Source organism: Patagioenas fasciata, chromosome 3, assembly GCF_037038585.1.
Source record: "Patagioenas fasciata isolate bPatFas1 chromosome 3, bPatFas1.hap1, whole genome shotgun sequence".
NCBI lineage: Eukaryota > Metazoa > Chordata > Aves > Columbiformes > Columbidae > Patagioenas > Patagioenas fasciata.
In genome coordinates, this window is record NC_092522.1 from 42,291,577 (window position 1) to 42,312,192 (window position 20,616).

The window sequence follows — 20,616 nt, forward strand, 5'->3', positions numbered from 1 at the left end:
TGTTCGTTAATTTCCCTCTGGCTTTTAGCATCCCTATCCTTTACTCTCCACCTGCATTCAAATGAGAAGCTGTCTCTGCCACCAGAAGGCTGCTGAGCCAGCACATCACAGGTCACCAGACAAGCCACGGCGCGGCACTTAGGGTGACAGTGGCACTGCAGAGCGAGTTATCGTTCCACGGCCTGCAAGCAGCCTCGTACCTTGTGGCCCAGGAGTCCCACAGCGATCCTGGGTGGCACTACCAGGCCGCGGGGAGCCGAGCCTTGCCGCACGTCCCTGGAGCAGAGCGAAGGGCACGCCGCCGCTCCTATCCCACCGGCAGCGCTTCTACCTCGCCATCCCCGTGCTGCCCTGGCCCTCGGCGGCCGCCCTCGCGCTGGCTGCCAACGGCCGCCAACCGTCGCCCCCCGACCGCCGTCGTCATCCCTGAGCCTCGACCGGGCTGAGGGGTCGAACCGCGCCGGCCGAGGGAGGGGCCGCAGCGGGCCCCGCGGGGGACAGCTCCCCTCGGGGCGGGCTGGGGCGCCTCGCCCGCGCCGGCAAGAGGGGCTGCGCCCTCTGACGAACCCGGGCGATGGGAGGCAGCGCGGCGGGGCGGGGTGACCGCCGCGGCTCTAATAAGGCCGGGGCTGGCGCTGGTCGAGGGCTGCTTGCTTCGGTGCCCCCGCCCGCCCCCGAGCATGCAGTGTTTCCCCAGCCTGGTGCTGGCCCTCAGCTCCCTGCTGGGCGCCCTGGCGCTGCTGCAGCTCTCGCTGTACCTCCGGGTGCCGTCCCGCTACGGGAAGCACGAGGAGCGGCTGTGCCGGCCGCGGGGCCGGTTGCCGGCGCGCTGCGCCTGGTTCCTGCAGGAGCTGCCCTCCTTCCTGGTGCCCGCGCTGCTGCTGGCGCTGCGCAGCCCGCCCCGCCTCGAGCCGCTCGGCTGCCGCCTCCTCTGCTGCCTCTTCTGCTGGCACTACTTCTACAGGTACCGCCGCCGGGCAGGGCTCCCGCACCCCCGCGGCTCCCCGCGCCCCCGCCGCCTGCCCGCGGCGCCGCCCGGAGCCGCCCCGCCACCGGCCCGAGGCGCCCCGGGGGCGAGCGGCGGCTGCGAAGATCTGCGGCCTCCCCTCGGGAGATAATAAACCGAGGGGAGCTGCGCGAATGGGCGGGTGTGCGGTAAGGCTGGGGCAGGTCTCGGGTGTAGCATCGCTCCCTTCCCTGTGAGACGCGGTCCTCCGCATGATCGCCAAGAGGAGAGCGCGGCGGCAGCTAATCCACGGCCCCGACCTTTGCTCCAAACGCAGGGGCCGGTCGGGTCGGCGTCTGTCCCCTGTCCTGGCCGCCGGGGGAAGCAGCAGGTGGTACCCGAGTACTGGAAGCAGGGGAGAGGATGTACGTTTCGGAATTTTAGCTTTAAAAAAATAGGGCGGGGTTTCGCTAAACTAGAGCAAAGTTATGGATGAAACTAATCCAGATATTATGTAAACGAACATGCGGAGCGCTTATTGCGGGCAGGAGAAGCGCAGCGCCTGCCGCGCCGGGAGCAGCGCCGGCCACCAAAGCAAGCCGTGGGAACACGCGTGAGGATGACCCGAGTGCACACCCACTGCGGCTGTGAGAGAGCGGGGACTGAATGAGTCGCGTTACTGTGCAGCTAGCACAGAAAAAAATCAAAGTCACTGCAGGCTTTCTGTACTACAACAGAAAAGTTGGCGCTTTATGCTCAATTCATCATGTCCACTACCGAAGTACCAATTTATCTTTTGCCCCTCCCTTTTTAGAAACTTCATCATATCAGATGTCAATGAATGCTCTAACTCTAATCAAGTCTGTACTTACTAATCAGGAGCTCAAAGAAAAAGTAGAGTTTTGACCCACTGTTGGTGGTAACTCTGAAATCACATATCTCTTGAATTGTCACCTGGTTCTGCAGTCAGAGGGACTTGCTTCTGGAGTACATCACCAGAATATATCTTCTGACGTATTGAGCTGTGTTTTATCTTCTGCTCCACTTCCATTTTCTATGGAGTTCTTTCATGAGGAATTTGGCTTTTAGTTCTCTGTTCATGGAAAAAACTGTTTTTTTCACAAATGGCAAGTGCATGTGACAGTGTTATGCCATTACATAGTAAAGAGCTATGTAGCTTCTGAAGGCAGAACTTTTTCTGACTTGTTTTTTTATTTTTTATCATGATTCCTCTGTCTATTTTTTGTTTAGCTTCATAGAAATAGAAAACATTCATATAATAATTGATCATAAATTATTATTTGCAACTCAACCAAAATCAGTATGTTGAAAATCCAGCTACTGTATCTCTACAGACAGTTTCAGGATAGAAACTCTAGGCTGTTGTAGATAAATTTAAATCAGAGAATTGTTTAAAGAGCTAAACCACTACATTAGAGAAATATTCGTTATCACTAACATTGTCTTTGCAGCGCTACGTCCACTGGAGGACACTACCTGTAGCACATTTGGCTCCCCGAAAGCTGGATGTATTAATTATATGCAGTTGTACTAAATTCGGTTTAATGCATTCTGCCATTCTCAGGAATTTCTGATCATTTCAGAAACACAGAAATCAACGATCACTGCTAGACAACTGAAATAAATGTCACCCTACTGGTACGCATACATCTTTTGAGACCCTGGCTTCTTTTTCAAGATTACTGCTAGACTTAGGCAGAAGCACTGTGTTTTCACATATTTGCTTTCTCAAGTAATTTGGGGATCTTCTCATCTGTGGCTGGAGTATAGTTTTTCCCTGGTAAAAATAAAAGCCCTCATTTTAATCAAGTCTGTATAACAACCATTTTCATTTCTTATACTGCATGTTACTCCAGTGCTATTCTTACAGTGTGCAGCTTCTATTAATGCAACTAATTATGAGATTCTGCTGAATCAATTAATATTTGAAATATTGTATTAAATGTTAGTGCTCCTTTGATATGTAAAAGAGCAACAAAAATCACAAATTAGGAGTTTTTCTGGGTGTCACCTGATGCTATGGGGACAGGCAGGTGGTTTGAGGGATCCTTGGTAGAATGACCGATGGCCACAGGGCTGTGGTGATAGTTAGAGCTTTATTATTACATAAAAATTTTAACAATCAGCATAGCTTATTGCTATCTACAATTTCAAGTGGTTCGCATAGCTTATTGTTACATAGATTTTTTTAGCAATTGGCATAGCTTACAGTTAAATAGAATTTATAATAATTTGCGTGAGTTTTTTATTATATAGAATTTGTATTTACCTAGATTTTTAGTCATCTGGACACTTTGCAGATTGGATCAAATTCTTAATGATCAGCATGTGATGTAATAATTGTAATCTAGACTCAGACTTCACCTTAAAGATTGTGAGTTACTCACTCAGTCCTCAGAGGAAGAAGATGATGTTGGTAGAGGCATCCCTGACAGGATTTGCCATCTATGACCACTCGCAGATGCTGGATTTTATAAGCAGCGTCTCATGTGCTGTTACAACTCCCTGTTCCATAATGGGTGCTGCCATTTCCTGGCAACAGTGCTGGTGGGCAAACCGTCTTATTGCAACATTGAAAAAAGGATGGAAAGAAGAGGGATGGTACATAATCAGCACACTTATGTGTTATGGTTGTTTGCCTTATGAAATGGCATTGGTTATGCTAACCAAATTACGAGGGGTTAAGAGCAGGGGGTACTGGTCACACTGGGTTCGGGCATTTCATCAGCATATAGTATTTGAAAAGAGGTTCAGTACTTGGATATAACAGCCAGACTTTATATTTTCCAATTTATTATCTTTATTAGAAATAATTTAACAACAGTTTTAAATACTTTTGTGATTAAACTCGACTGCAAGTGTAATTAGTAAAACATACAATTGATCAACAATAAAATTATATTAAGTAACGGATGCAGCCTACTGCAGTTTTTCAGACTTTAAAATTTCGAAGTGAATAGAGCTGTTCCACTGTTAATTATAAATATGTTTTGTTAATCTACTCCTACTTTTAGTGCTGATCATCTGACATCTGTATTTAAGCATTCCTTTATGTTTGTAGGAAACAGAGAAAAACTTTTTCATATATTGTTGCATAATATAGTGATTTATTTCTCTCCACAGGGAAGATTTTATTATTCCTAATTTTGTCTCATCTGTTACACCAAACATACATGTGGAAGGGAAATTTTGATTAGAGATATGCTCAGAAGGACAATAGAGTCCATAAGGGAGAAACATAGATTTTTAAAGGACAGCAATGCTAGCTGTTCTTCCTTCTTATGACCAGCTGTGCTGCCCCAGTAGCTTGTGTTTGAAGCATATATTTCAGAGCAACTTGATCTGAAGACCCCAAAAGATGGAGGATCCATCATTTTCTTTGGAGAATCCACTGTTTCCTTTGGTAGCATAGTCTTCTGAACTCTTTCACTATCACCTAAACAACATGTTTAAAATGTCTTGCTTTAATTTGACTAACCTTGATTTCTTCCCACCGGTGCTTGCAATTTCTTGCTCTGTGCTAGTTTAAAGTAGCCCTTGGTATCCTTTAGTATTTTCTTACCATGATATCACTTATACAGTAATCAGATCATCTTTCAATTTGCTTGTACAGAGCTGTCAGATCCTCCTGCACCAGTGTGATCCAGATAACATAGGAGCACATGATCATGTTTCTTATGAATTGGCTACTACACATGATACGGTGTTTACGCTGGATTTATGGTTTTATGGTGGATTTATGCCAGCTACAGAGGAGCAGACATTACCTGATCAGACATAATGTTGGAGTGGTGCAGACAAAAGATACCTCATCCAGCATGAAGCTGGTCAGGATAAAATTCCTTTTCACAAATTTAGGAACAGGTTTAAACCAGCAAAATTAATTTTTCCTGCTTTTGCACATGGTTGGTTTTTTTTTTTTTTTTTTAAATCTGAAATATCCTAAATCAGATTTATCATGTCACTGAACCACAGCTGAAAGCCCTTAATGCATGATTTTTTTCCCCTCAGCCCTCAGATAATTTCTGGGTCTTTTTCCATCTTTTTCCTACATCCTTTTAAAAATGAAGACATCGGTATTGGATGCAGAGTACAATACCAGAGTTGTAGTAGCATATCTAGATACAGCATCACCTTCCTCTTCCCATATGCTACTACTGCACTTACAGATAGGAAGAGTGCTTTTTGTCTTGGGAATGTTTCCAGGCTATTTCGAGCACCCTGGAGCTGGTGTAACCGTGATTGTAACGAGGTTACAATGTACCGCTCCTTAGGAATGGTTTGTGCTTGTATGGCTGCATTTCTGTGATTTAAAGTAACTTTTCTGTATGGGCTTAGTACTCAGTAATGCTGTTCTACCCACCTTGATGTTCACCACTTGTCTAGAATTTGTGTGATGTGCTGGCTTTATCAGTAGAAATTCTGTATTTATTGTCATGTCATTGAGGCATATGCAGGGAGCATCGTATGGACCACTCTGATTGTCTTCTGGACACTCCCTGGGTTAATGCCGATGGTTCCCCATTGACAGGACTTTGTAGGACCTCTCTCCTAGCTTGGTGGAGCTCCATGAGCCAGGCCTGGCAGGTGCTGTGCTCCCATCTGGCCCACTGCTGAAAGAGAAGGGAGATGGTCACCTGAGTACCAGCTGCTGGACAAAGAGCCAACCTCCTTTAACACAGTTTCATACAAAGATTTACTGCCTGAGAGGATGCAAGAGGGAAGAGTATGGAGCCAGGAAACATTCCTCCCTTCTCATCATGGCCTAGGAGCATCAGTGCAGTAGCCTGTGGTGGACTGTGACAGCAGTGCGGTCTCCAACTTTCTCTGCCACCACTAGGCAGCAGCCTCTCTCTTTGTGGCAATCACAGGCGGGTGTATTCCCTGAGGCTTTCATGAGGGGCTGAAGGCAGGCGGCTGCTGCTGCTGCCGCTGCCGCTGCTGCTACTGCTGCTGGGAAGGGAGGGGAGGAAACCCTAGTCCCACCCCCTGCCTCTTTGTCTGCTGCCCTTAGTTAGCCAGCTCTTCACCTCTCCATGTGTACTTTATTACCATAGCATGGTGGGAATTTAATCAAATCCAAAAGCTTTCTGGTGCTAAGGTGAGCGTCCTATAAAAATCTGAATTCATCACATCTGCTTTTGGTAAGCTCATAGATTCTTTGCTTTCATAAGGCAGGGTCTGTGATGGTAGGACCTTCAAAACTGATGGCGTGGGAATGCAGAGAAAAGGAGGAAGAAAGTGAGAAAGGCACTGAATGCCAAGTCTGCCATCTGTATATGCAATCTCTGAAAACCTGGCCATGAGCTAAAAATGGTGAATGGCATAAGATGTATGTACAGGAAGACTTCTTGTGATACATTACTTACAAGCTATTTTGCTTTGAAATATACTTTGTAATACCACCCTTCCTGCTAGAGGGGCTGTGCTGGTAAAGGAATACAGTGAAAATGTCACCTGAAGCCCTCAGGTGATGAGGAGAAGCCTGTTTGAATCATAGAATACTGGGTTGGAAGGGACCTCAAGGATCATTTGGTCAAACCTTTCCTGGCAAAAGCACAGTCTAGACAAGATGGCTCAGCATCCTGTCCAGTTGAATTTTAGAAGTGCCCAGTGTTTGGGAATCCACCACTTCCCTGGGGAGATTATTCCAATGGCTGGTTGTTCTCATCATGAACAATTTCCCTTTTGTGTCAAATCAGAATCTCCCCAGGAGAAACTTGTACCCATTACCCCTCATCTTTCCCATGTGACTCCTTGTAAAAAAAGGAGTCTTCATCTTTGCAGCCACCCTTTAAATACTGGAACTTGGTGATGAGGTCTCCCCTAATCCTTCTTTTCTCAAGGCTGAACAATCCCAGTTCTCTCAGCCTTTCCTCATACGGCAGCTTACAAGTCCTCTGATCATCCTTGTGGCCCTTCTCTGGACCTTCTTCACCCTGTCCACACCTTTTTTGTTTAGTGGGGACCAAAATTGAACACAGTATTCCAGGTGCAGCTTGATGAGCACTGGGTGGGATAATGATTTACTCGTCTCTGCTGGCAATGCCCTTGCTAATGCAGCCCAGCATCCTGTTGGCTTGCTTTGCTGGAGCAGCACACTGTTCACTCATACTGAGCTTGTTGTCCACCAGATCCCCCAGGTTCCTTTCCACCAAGCTGCTCCCCAGCTGGGTAGATTCCAGTGTGTGCTGCACTTCTGGATTATGTTTTGCCAGGTGCAAGACCTTACAGTTGTCTTCATTGAAAATCGTAAGATTCTTCTTAGTCCACTCTTCGAGCCTATCCAGATTTTCCTGCAGGGTTGAACTCGCATAATAGTTCCCTTACCAACTCATCCTTCACTGACAATGGGTCTGTGTTTGCATCAACTCGGATTTCTGTTCCCGAGGCCTGGGACCCAACAGTGTTGGTAAAGACAGAGGTGAGGAAAGTGCCTTTTCAGTGTTGTTGGTGACTAATTCACCTCTCCTGTTTAACAGCAGGCCAGTATTTTCCTTCTGTTTCTGCTTGTTGTTTGTGTACCTGAAGAACCCTTTCTTGTGGTTTTTGACATCTCTGGTCAATTTCAATTCAAGCTGAGCTTTTGCCTTTCTAACTGCACCTCTGCACACCCTGGCAATGTCCTTGTAGTTCTCAATGGGTATCTGTCCACTTTTACATCACTGGTATGCCTCTTCTGTGATTTTGAGCAGACTCAGCAGCTTGCAGTTAAGCCAAGGGGATCTCTTACTCCACCTACTTCCTTTACCTGTAAAAGGACTGAACTGGTTTTGTGCCAACTGAGCTCTAAGTGAGCTGAAGTTTGCTCTTCTAAAACCTGAAGCCCTTGTCTTAGTACTAACCTTCAGCGTGCTCAGCAGGATCCCAAACTCCATAAGAGTGTGATCACTGCAGCCAAGGCTATCACTAACCAAGGTATTACAAAGCAGGTTTTCTTGATTTGTGAGGTATTTTGTATTGTTTCATAAGGAGTTTTAGTTTTTTGAAACACTAAGTGGATAAATAGAGATTAGATTTAATTTGAAGTATATCTATATATTTCCAAGTGATACTCTCCTTGCTAATAGCTAATATAATCAGACCATATAATAACTACCAAATTCAACCCAGGCATTATTTTTTTCTTCATAGAATAGTTGTTTTATCCTTTTGTCTTAGAAAAATCACCATCATTAAGTGTCAATAACTAAGGACATTTTCATTATTGGCCTCATGAACAGAGCTGGATTCAGTACTCCAGATGTGGCCTCATGAGAGCAAAGCAAGGCAGGAGAATCTCCTCCCTTGACCTACTGGTCACACTTCTTTTGATGCAGCCCAGGACATGATTGGCTTTCTGGGCTGACAGCACACACAATATCAAAATGTAATGTGAGGATGGGAGTGCTGTTGGAGACACCTGAAGTAATCTTTCCCCTTTGCATGGTGTTAATAGGAACTTAAATGATACTGTGTCCAGCTGAACTCTTCACTTTATAAAAGACGATGACAAAGTAGAAGCAGCTGAGAGAAAAAGAACTGTGGTCTAGGAAATGTGACATGTAGAAAGACTGAAGGACTCAGTGTTGTTTAAGTTAGCTAAGAGAAAACCAGTGGAAGACATTATAATGATGTACAACTGCATAAAAAGTTGCTGCAAAGAATAAACGAGTAAAACATTCTCCCTGTCTACTGGAAACACAATAAGAAATACCAGGCCTAAACAGCTGTATAGAAAACGCAGCTTAGACATTAAGGAGGAATAGTAATTGTAACATATTTGCTGAAGGGTTGGAAGAATCTCCATCAATAGTAGTAGTGAAGAACAAGCCAGACAAATGTCCATCAGGAATGGTGTACACAGTCCTTAGACTGATCATCTTTCCTTATTCTATGTATTTTACCTAGCAATTGGAATTCTGGGCTGTTGCAGACTTGGTCATTACAGAACACTGGAGCTCATGGAACTCTCCCCTGTGATAATTTCATCTGTACTGACCAAGACACTGAGATGAAAATTTGGGGGTGATATGTGGCCAGAAACTGTCTGGGAATGGGAACTTGGAGTTATCTTGATGAGAGAGGGGCTCTGACAAGAAGCCAGGGTGCAGGGATGAGAGCTGGAATTAGCTGAGCAAAAAAACTAGCATGAGCAAAACCTTTTGCTCAGGCTGCAGACTGAACTCAATGCCAGGCTAGCTATGTCAGTTGAAATCCTAACTAAACTTGGTCTAGATTTATACTTGTATGAGAATTAGAGGACTGGACAAGGGTCAACATGACTAGATGGATTGTGGTGATGACAAATGTGCAGATCTCACAGTGCTTCATGCTTATCTCTACTACTTGATAGTATCTGAATGGCAGCAGTACTTACACATTACGAGAATGTTTGTTGTTTTATCTAAGCAATGGTGTGTCAAAGACTTAGCCAGCCAGCGCATATATTTCAGCAAGGTATCACACTCTTTTATTTTCCAGAAATAACCACTTGATATTTATGAGGACAGATGACTTTGTTCCTATTGGTAAACTGTGGGTGTCTGCCAAAAGCATGAAACGTGTGCCAGAGTAACTTTACCAGACACTATGTTATGCACTTCAAAAAGCTCACTGTTCAACTGGAGCAGAGAGTTCAAAGAGTTCACAGAGGCTGAGAGCATGAGCAGAACAGAAGGATGCATCTCCATGAAAAATGGTACAAAATCCAAGAATGCACAAATCTGTGCTCTTACAAGTGCACTTAGAGAAATCGTAATTATTTTCTGTAAGTGGTCCTCATGGGGCTGAGAAATCACCAAAGGAAGTCAGACATTTAAAAGCAGCATGACCAGCGGTTTGAGGGAGGTGATTTTTCCTCTCTAGGCTGCTCTTGTGAGACCCCACCTGGTGTACTGCATTCAGCTCTTGGGCCCCCGATATAAGAAGGACACGGACCTGTTGGAACAAGTCCAGAGGAGGGCTATTTGGCTTTCAAGAGAAAAGGTCCATCACGCCATATATCCTGGACTCCAGGACCCTGGCTGTATAGTGTCAGAGGACCAACTGTGGGTCTGTATGGGATGGTACTGACTTCAACAGGATTCTATACAGAGGAAATCTTTCCTTTGTTTTGTTAGCTTCATTTTACCTTCCTTGGCTACATAACAGCAGAATATTTTAAAAACAAATACCTGTGTTTCCAATGAATTTGCCTAGTTTGGCAGGTGACGGCGAGAAAGATATTAAACATCTGGTTCTAGGCTCTTGCTTCATTTGTCTTTGTTTATGGGTATTCAATAAATTTTTCCCAATGTTTAATTCAGCTCTCATTCAGATCTCCTTTCCACATTACAAACAAAAAGGAAGAAATAAATGGTTAGCTAATAGCAAATATAAATAAAATAATATTTTTAATTAAGGGTATTTAAAACCTATTTGGTGTTTGTATACCAACATGGAAACATTAGAGAAACAAACATACCAATATTAATGTTTCCTAAGTGTAACTTGCTGATGTATTGTGACTTGCCAATGCAGTTTGTTAATGCACCAAATCCAACAATTCTGTTCCTGGTTTCCCTTTACAAAATGCATAATATTTCAAGTACAGGGCTTTGTTCCTATACCTGCTAAAGCCAGTAGGAAAGATCAATGATTTTCATTATTCAATGCCTTTTTTACCAGTGACAAGGAAGAATTCTCCTTTGCTGATTCTAATTAGACACCGGTAATCACTGGGAGATACCAGATTTTTCCAGTGAGAGTTTCAGAATAATGGAAGAACAACAAGATGACCAAGGAAGTGATTTATAAACAAACTTGCAAAACACTTTTGAAACCTGCCTGCTGTTGCTTTGCCTTGGAGTTGAGCCTGCACAGTTCTTCTTTGCTAATTAAAACCAAATTCCCATTCTTAGGTCCTGTTCCTTTCCTTTTCCTTCTTTATATAATTTTTTTTCTCCCAACCACTTTTATTTTATTAAGTATAGCACATCTACTGATTCCTATATGCAATGTGAAGAGGATTCTGTTTCATCCATAAAATGTATTTATCCTTCTTACTTTGCTGTGTAGCATACCTAAAATTTGTAACAATCAATGAGTCAGAATGACTGGCTTTAGGTGTTTATAGTGTTGGGACTAAACATGATGGAGCTCAGATTCCTGAAATTTGTCCAAAGTCAAATGCATCATGGCTTTTTACCTCTTTCTTTTTTTGTTTTTCTTGTTTGTTGTTTCTTGTTTTGTTTGTTTGTTGTTGTTTGTTTCAGCAATGACGGCCAGTAATATAGAAGCAGCATTTTATTTTCAGCCATTCGCATCAGATACACGTGCTTCTGCAAATGTTTGTAGATTTTTTCCTATAATCCCACTTTATTCAAATGCTGTTGTAAGCAATTAAGCTTTTCTGATCCAGCACCAAGGATTCAACTTGAAATCTGTATTTAACTATGTGGCCAGAAGTCAAGTGCAGTTGCTGATTCTCTTTGACTGTCAGTCTTTGATGGAGTTGGCTTTGGCAAGTGCTGCCATCCACAGTGTCAGCCTTCCTGGGATAGCAAGTATCACTCTGGAGCTTCACTTGTAAATGCTGGTATTAAGCGATTGCTTATCTGTTCTAGGGAGTTTGTAATTTTTAACTTGTTCAGTTTATGTGTAATGTTGTTAGATGAGTCGTGAGACACTATGAAACCCTGAAGTTATCATACTGGATTAGAGCAGAGGTTCTTCACAGCTGGTTCTCAATCTTGGCAGAAGTCAGTATTGGATCCTTCAAAAGGAAGTGCAGTACATGGTGGTCTGTTGCCCAGGACAGCAGCTACCTTCTGCCTCAACTGGAATATGATTTATCCCCTGAAATATGAAAGTGAATATGCATTCCGAACCTTTAAACTTTTTCTTCTCTTTATTAAAGGACCTGTGTGTGTCTGTAACCCGTGGTTATCCTCCTTCTTCTCCCAGTCCTACTGAGCTCTTTATTTCAATGTTGTTTCAATATTACCTTTAACAGACATTTCTTTTCCTTGCATTCAAACTACCTCCTTTCAGTATCATGAAAACTCTTGGTCACAGCTGTTCAGCTCTCCCAAGTGAACAATTTTCTAATATTGTATGTTATTTTTTGACTCTGTTTGTTCTTATTGATCTCCAGTCCAAATCCAGCAGCCCCAATGGTTCAGTATGGCAATCTCTTCCACACCTCTTCTTATTTTTCCACTAAATCTTTCTGTATTACTACTGTCTCTGCCTTAAATCAATGCTGCCCAGACTTTCTGTTCTGCATTGCCTTTCTTCTCAAGAACTCCCCAAACCCAAGCATGGTGCCATCTGTCTCAGGGTTTCCTCAGTCCTTCTCCCATCCCTTGATCAGATGTGTGCCTGCGTCTCTTGACCAGGAAAGATGAGCCTGCTCCTGCCAGAAGTCTTCATCCAACGCCAAACCTGTTACTAAGGGACCACAAAGAAATAGTATCTCTACAAACAGGCTTCAGGTTGGATGAATTTAGTAAGCTGGCCACAAACAGCCCAAGGACTGTAAATTGAGTGATATTTTTAGACAGAATACTCAGAAATGAACCTGACATTACAGGTTTTATACGGCTGAAACGGAAGCTTTTCAGTAATATGTATATCTTTCTTGTTCCTTAAATTATAGTCATTGAAAGTTTGTCCAAAGACCTTTGGAGGAACATGGAAATTGGATGTTTTGCATGTGGCTTGGAAAGGAGACCTAATTCCAACTTTGTGTTAGTTATAGCTAGATCTGTAAATCTACATGATTAAAATAAAAAGGGAGTCTTCTTGCTCCCATCACATCCACTGGACAGTGATTTAAGATGAGTTTACAAACTGGGCCTTGGACCAGGAAGTGATTACAGCTATCTGATGGTTTCATGTAGCCTGTCTTCTGGAGGCTGGCCAGGGTCACAGGGCATTCAGACAGTGCCCCAGCATGGATAGAACAAGTGGGTCTATGGTCAGCACCTGCCTTCGAAGGGAAAGGCACCACATCAGTCTTATCCACCGTTGTGATATCTCCGATTCCTGGCCCCTAGTTCATCCCAGTTAGAGCCAGGAGAGGACCTGGTGGCAGAGGGCTGGATGGACGGATATAGAAATGGGGTGGTAACTCACATGGTGGGAGGGAGCCAGCTGCCCCCCATTCTTAGCCGACACCCCTGAGCCCTTGACCCAGCTGCCTTGGGTGTAAAACACCTCATAGGCATTAGAAACACCTTGAGTTTCCAGACTGGAAAATGTGAGTTGCTATTGTCTGACCTACTGCATCTGGGCCCTGGAGAGAAGACACTACAGCAGCATAAGCGTCTCCAATTAACAAGCTGTTGGACGAGGACTGAGAGTCCACTCTTAGTGGATTATGGTAGCATTTGTGAAAAGATTTCCATGTTCTGTGGAAAGAAGGCCAAACCTACAGTTTCCCCCATTTGGGTGAGGGACTCTGGAGTTTTCAAGGAGCTGGACTAATATCTCTAAGACAAAATTTGATGCAATGTCAAATGATTTTCTCTTCAAAATCTGTTCTTCTGGAAAATAAATCATGCAGAAGAAGATGAATATTATTGACTCATTTAAAAATAAGCTATTGGCAATGGCTTAGTCAGATGCAGTGCGTTGGGCCAGTAAAGATAGTAAAGGAATAAAGGATTAGTCATCAATACTGCACTGAAAGAAAAAGGTCAAATTTGTCATTGGTCTAAATTCAAAAGGTCAGTTTTTGTTCTGTTATTCTAAAATGATGACCTTCGGTCCCCCTTTGATTTTCACAGTGCAAAATAACTCAAGCAGAGATGCAGACTCTTCCATGGAATATTTAAACCTATTAAATCTCCCTGCTTTATCTCTATTGCTTTTTCAAAACCCATCAGGAATAGTTTGTGAACCCTCAAGCAGCTACAAGCCAACAAGCGCTGTATTAAAACAAAGACTTAGGGCATTGTTAGATACTGAGAACTGAATCTGGCCTCTGGATTTACAGACCCAAGGAGATTTCCTTAGAGAGGTTGCTCTGCAACAAACGTTCTTGGATGAAATACTTACTTGGATTTTCAAAACTGCTATGAGGCATGATTTCAGTGATGCCAGGATTTCACTCCCTCAACAAAAAAAAAAAAAGCTGATGCCTCCTGGCTCCCCTGTGACTGTGCTTTGTATGCAGGTTCTTTCTGTCCTGCATCCACAGTATCCATGGTAGATAGGTCTGTAGCTGATTTTTGCCCTCCTGTTACTGCAGGATAAGTCACCTTTCAATGGCATATAACCTTTATCCTGTAACAGCAGCATTGGGAAGTACCATGGCAACAATCAACTTTGCTGGGAGCTGAGAAAGGCCAGCTTGTGCTAGAAACTTCTATTTGCATCAGCTGTAAAAATTAAGAGACTCACAAACATAACTGGTTTTGACAAAGGATAAAGCAAGGCAAGTCCCACTTCTATCTGCTGTATAAATCTTTTTCTGAACTCACTTTGTGTGGTTTGATATAATTCTCTTTTCTACATTATTTGCTTTCTGCAGGTTTCCATTGTAATTTCCCCACTTTTTCTCATAGCTGTTCAGGCCAAATTTGTCAATACAACTTCAACAGGCAGGTCAGATTGCTAAAACTGGCCTTGCCTACTTGTAACTCCAGCCTGCCATTCCTGAAGAGCAAAACCAATAATTATTGGTAACTTTACTCCAGAGAGCTTTCCTTTCCATATTGTAATAAATAGGACAAATGTAATACCACTGTCTGAAAAATATTTTCCATACCTCTTAGTTTTCACTATAGAAGTATTTAGCACTTTTCATCACAAATGTCTTAATTGCTGGAAATCTGTCTTACCTTCCTTTGGAAAGCAGTTAATACATTAACATGTTGTTGCTTGTACTCTGCTTACTCACTTTCAGACATGCTCAATATGATTTGATCTAGATTTATAATGTTATGACATTTTATGCCTCAGCTTGCTTAAATTGGTATTGGCAAAATGGGATGTGGATAACCTTTCAACAATGTTTATATACTGCTGTGATGAGCACCATCCAAAGCTCAAGAGGGCAAAAGAAAGAAATTAAGGGTGTAGATTTTACCGCATACAGAACTTAATTGGCCAGGTAAGAAAATACCTAACAAATATGAATATGAATTTTCCATTTCACTCTCCCAAGGATGATATGGATTCTCCAAAGTGTCAAGAGGGGTAAGCCCACCTGAACAAAAGTTATATGAACGTTAAAAAATAGACAAGCACAAATTATTTGCTCCTACACATTTTAACGCTAGTGTTAGCACAACTTTTGCCTAAGGAAGCCCTAGGTGCTGGAGCTACACAGAAACCTTCATGATTAGCATATTAAACTTAGGGGTTTAGCTCTTCTTATTTTAAATAAAACCTTGAAAGCATGCAGGAGAGGCAGGAACTGGAGGCAAAGCAGCTCCCCTCAAGCAGCCAACAGCAGTGCTGTGCCTCTGCACCTAAGTGTCCGAGCAGAGCAGGACAGAGCTGTTCTTTGTTGGAGGTGAGCAGAGTTTCTAAGTGGGGCAGGAAGGGCTGGGGAGGGGGTTTACAGCCTGGGCTGTACACTGCAGGGGATGAGAGGGACAGAGGGGTCTCGACACTGCCTTCAACTCCACCTGCCTCCATGGGCTAAAGCCCTCAAGGATCAGTCCCAGTAGTGGGATCACAGATGTCTTCTCCATAGCAAAGCTCCTCCACAGTGCTTGTAGCACAGTAACGCTCATTTGGCAGGAGCAATTCTGAATGAGATTTCTAGCTTCCCACCTTGCGTGCAGTCCTGAAGGACCAGAAAATATGGGTATTTACAGTATTTCTTGATCCCATTAGTTGCTGATTCCATTTTTTTTTTCAGTTATTTTCCATTTTTTTATCTTTATTGACCTTTTAAATATTTTGTGTTTTGTTAAAGGTTTGTTGGTTTTGGTTTTGTTTTTTTCCCTACAGCAGAGAAATTGAAAATACAGTGTTATAATGAGTAATGTGCTGACTTTATTTTCTTATCTACCTTAGGACATTTATTTACCCTTTCTTCACTAGAGGCAGACCTTTCCCACTGCAATTGCTTTTCTTTGGCACGTTATTCTGTATCTATAATGGCTTCCTCCAGGGCTACTACCTGATTTACTGCGCTGAATATCCAAACGATTGGTGCACTGACATCAGATTTACATCAGGTAATTACAGCTGCAGGATTCCAAAGATCTAATCTCCAAGCAATTTGTTAGCATTTTGAATTACATCCTAATCTTCACTGAACATATAAGTTAAATCAGTTGTGATGGAAATCAGCATAAAACCTGCCTGCTGGCCCAGATAAAACACATAAATGTGCAGTGATTTTTTTTTTTCCCCAGCCACCTTTGAAGGCATACAATGTTATATGTTAGTCTCAAATCACCAGCCTTGTTTTACTGACACCACTCCAGAGCCTCCTACTGCTACAGGTGGTGGAGATGCAATCTCAGGCTTAGGCTGAATGGGGATGCGCCCTTGCTCAGCCAGAAGTGTCCACCCAGCAGCCACCATGTGCAGACACAAACTGTGGCCTTCTCTTCCCTGCCAGGGCTTTTTGCACTTGATGCAGCTATTCCAACTGTGAGAGAGAATAGAAGGGCAAAACCGCAGCATAAATGAGGCTTTAGAGACAAAGGGCTCTTTTTTCTCATGTAAGGCACGTGGGAAGATTAGAGATCACGCACAGTCTGGTTGTATGTTAATATGGTTCTTTTATATTCCGTAACTTAATAGCCTAGCTGAATTTCACCCTGTAAATCCCTGAGAGAACAATGGAGCAGGAGCAGCTAGGTGGCATTACACATTATGTGCTGCACAGAGCATGTTTTTTAAATGCACACATAGAAATAAAGATTAACATGGAGGTCTGAGGAAATGTTTTGGATATGACAGGCATGAAATAACCAACTTACTTTCTGTATGCTGTTTCAGACAGTGGATGCAAGTTCAGACTTTTCAAACAGTATCACATATTAAAAATCCTGGACAGTGTTTAGTAAGAGCTCCCATACCCAACAAAGAAAACATCACATCACATAACTTGCATGATAAATAAAATATGCATTTAACTTTTAAAAAAAGTAAATCAGCATTACCAGTACTTGAAATATTAAATAAAATCAAACAGTATGTTATGCCTCTACAGACAATTATCAACTTTCTCTTGCTACTGGAAGTGTTGAGGTTTTATCAGCACTTAGTCTTTCCTACACTTTGTAGCACACACCACCTCTATTTCTTTCCTTTCTTCCCAGTCACTGTCAGAGACAGTTTTCTCAGTGCCTAATGTGGCATGAAATGTAGGGCATGTCTTTTGCAGAGTTTCTCAATCAAGTGCCTCTAGTTTTTCAGCTAAATAGAGTATGGCCAATGAATCATTCTGGCCAGAAGCTGTCAGGAACCTTCAGCGAGTCATGGCTTCCTGTGCATACCCATAGCTCTGCCCAGGCAGCCTTGCTGGCAGTGGACCACGCTGCACTGAGGTGTGGGTTCCCTTCCTGGCTCCAGCGATGTGCCAGAGAAGTTTGTGTTGTCTGTGCTCCTCTTTCCGCAGTTGTAAACGAGAGTCATGGTACTTGCCTACGGCTCAGTAGTTGCTCTGCAGGAACGTCCACAGCTGCTGTCTTTCTAATCTAATTGTTTGTTTCTTAGGCCTCCTCTTGTTTCTGCTGGGAATGGGAATCAACATTCACAGTGATCTCCTCCTGCGCCAGCTGAGGAAACCTGGGGAAGTCACTTACAAGATTCCTCAAGGTATATACTTATCCCCCACCTTCTTGGAGAAAGTAGGTCAGCAGAATAGACAATGTTTTCTGACTGAATTCACAGCAAAGTGACAATAATAGCAGTGATGCCAGTACTGACCAGGTACTCCGTTCAGGTGCCCCTCTGAGCTGCAAAGACCAGTGTGATCTGACTGCAGACAGTCCATGAGAAGCAACAAAAGTATCTGGAAAACATGAGCTGTGAGGAGAGGTTTTAGGATTTTAGCCTTGTAAAAGTCAGCTGCAAAGAAGGAAATATTCTCCTCCATGCCCAGGAAGAAGTAGTCATGGACTTTTTACACTGCAAAAAGGAGACTCAAAGTGTATACTTTAGGGGAAAAAAATAACGCCAAAGATGTAAGGTGTAGAATTTCCTTTCCGTCTCCTTCAAGGTGGAGGTTGGCGAGGAAGTATGGCTGTGGGCCAGATCACTGAACTGGGAAAGGTCTATCTCTGTAGAGCAATACGGATGACGATCAAGAAGGTTCCTGGTTTTGGTCTTGACTCCTTCTGCTGGCTTGTTACACATGGTGATATCTCTTCCCTAGATTTTCTCACCTCCAATAATTACCTGCCTCTTGCAGATGTTGTGATTAGCTAAGATGCAAAACTGACATCCAGATTTTGCATACCCTAATGGCAATGGAGTTGTAAAATATTTTTTAGGCCCTGAAGAGAATTTACTAATGTTAATAATTTCACTTAAATCTAATAATGGACTTTCTTAAGCCCTTTCCCAAATGAAAATAAGTGATTGTGAAAGTGCTGTAAGTCTCTGGGTTAGAAACATCTTTGATCATTGTATTTGTACAAGAGCCTTGTATTATACAAGATCCTTCTTTGGCATGGCTCCACTGGCCTCAGGGCAGTAGGTTTAGGTTGCTGTTATGGGCTCTAAATAAGAAAGGTAGCATATTCTGCTGCTGACTTTATGGGAAAGAACTTTCCACATGCATGAGATGACTTTAAAAATTACATATTTTGTCTGTTGATGCAGGGGGACTGTTCACCTATGTTTCTGGAGCCAACTACTTTGGAGAAATTGTGGAATGGTTTGGCTTTGCCATAGCAACCTGGTCCCTACCAGCCTTCGCCTTTGCCTTTTTTACTCTTTGCTGCATCGGGCCACGTGCTTATCACCATCACAGGTATCAAACTCTTTCTCGCTGTATGCTGCTTCTTGCTCTTGGAGCGCAGTCTGCAAAATACCAGGGAGGGGCAGAGAAGCAGGGCCAGGATTCAAGATAAGATTGAAATTTAATACTATGTACAAGAAGTGTATCAGCTTATTTATGACTGGGTGAACGTAAAGCAGTCAGCCAGACCCCCTGTTGAGACAAGTGGGCCTGAGAGTTATTTAATCTGACATGAGTTACATCACTGCTTCTGCCATGTTAAAGCCTCTTTTTACTGAGCCTTGTATAATAAATGTGAACCTTTCCTAAGGGTTCCCTTGCAACCTCTGCAGTGCTCTAGAGTACATATGGTCCCCTGCTCTGAATTCCTAAAGTTTCTCCTTTGGGTCTGTCAGAACCTAAACAGTATTATCACTTTTTGCTTAATCAAATAACCTGGTGTAAATAGTTTTGAAATGCCTTTTTTTTTTGCAGAGTAACACACCAAGGTTACAAAGCAAGGCAGTTTGGAGGAGTTTTAAGGTTCTTCAGCTGAGCTGTATTGAAACTGTGTGGTTTCCTTGTGTGTATGCAGGTTCACTCTCTTGCTTATTTTCTTTCAGGTACTATCTCAAGACATTTACGGACTATCCAAAATCAAGGAAAGCCTTGATTCCCTTTGTTTTTTAATGACTGAAATATGGACTCTGTGTTCTGTTTTTATAGGGTTTTTTTTCAATTCCTAGTTTTAATGTTAGGTCTGACTATAACTAATTGTACAAAAGATAACCTGGGGTTGTAACAGGCAAGAAGGTAATTTGGAACTGAAGTTCTTATTTTTAATTACAGAGGAAATTGCAGATAGTTGTGGGCAAATGGCCTCCCCAAACAACATGTTTGCTTGTCAGTGGAGTTCCCTCTGTGGAAAATGGATATATAACTGCACTGACATCTAAGAAAAAGCATTGGCTAAAAACTGGTGCAAAAAAAGTAGAAAGTAAGCCCGTGATTTCAGAAGAAGTCTTCAGCAGCCAGTCCAATTTATAGCACTTCTGCAGCTGCTTCTTCCTGCCTTCATGCCAGAGCACACGTGCCCTTGCCCTGTCGGCACTGCCCGAGGCGCTGCCACACTTCAAAGGGAAGTAGGGGTCTCCTTTGCCAGGAAAATAACTCAGCCCATTATTTTTCATCTAAAAGCCAGCTTAGCTCCCAGAACCATAACGCAACAAGAGGATACTTGTGCTGGCACAAGGCTGGGAGCAGTGGGCCATAGCACAGGCGTGATGTGAAGTACATGGGGATGGAAGGATCTAAAGCTGGCACTCATAAGCACAGTGTCTGTGTTTCTTCCTTAAGCAATACTCTCCTCACTGTCAGATGATTAATCTTCAGCCATCAGGGTGTTGTTGTTTTTCTTTATTTAAATGGACTTTGTTAAAGCAATTGCAGCTTCATCAGGATATTTTTCTCTTGCAAATCCAGAGTTCTTTTCAGAATAAAAATTTGTCCTCTCAAAATCACTCAATTGTTATTCATTAAAAGGCTTGAGATGGTAATGTATGACCAAAAATGCAACAAATAAAAAGCTCTGTGTTGAAGAAAGTGTTCTCCAATGCTGACAATATGTTTTGTCTATGGAGAATGTTTACAGATACTCAAATTAGGAAATGATACAAAGATATTATTGAATTTTCACAAAAACACAGGGTATATCTTCTTAATTTCAGAATATAGTTACGAATTTCCCCAAAAATGTAATTAACCACAATAG

The 20,616-nt window shown here is 42.9% G+C and overlaps 1 protein-coding gene across 1 annotated transcript; it reads left to right on the forward strand.

The window, feature by feature from the left end:
* The first annotated feature begins 574 nt into the window (after window positions 1–574).
* SRD5A2 (steroid 5 alpha-reductase 2) lies at window positions 575–20,365 on the forward strand. Its single transcript, XM_065835053.2, is given in 6 exon segments — window positions 575–642; window positions 644–964; window positions 15,962–16,125; window positions 17,618–17,719; window positions 18,728–18,878; window positions 19,469–20,365. Coding segments are annotated over 6 exon segments (873 nt in total). The 3' UTR covers window positions 19,536–20,365.
* Window positions 20,366–20,616: the final 251 nt, after the last annotated feature.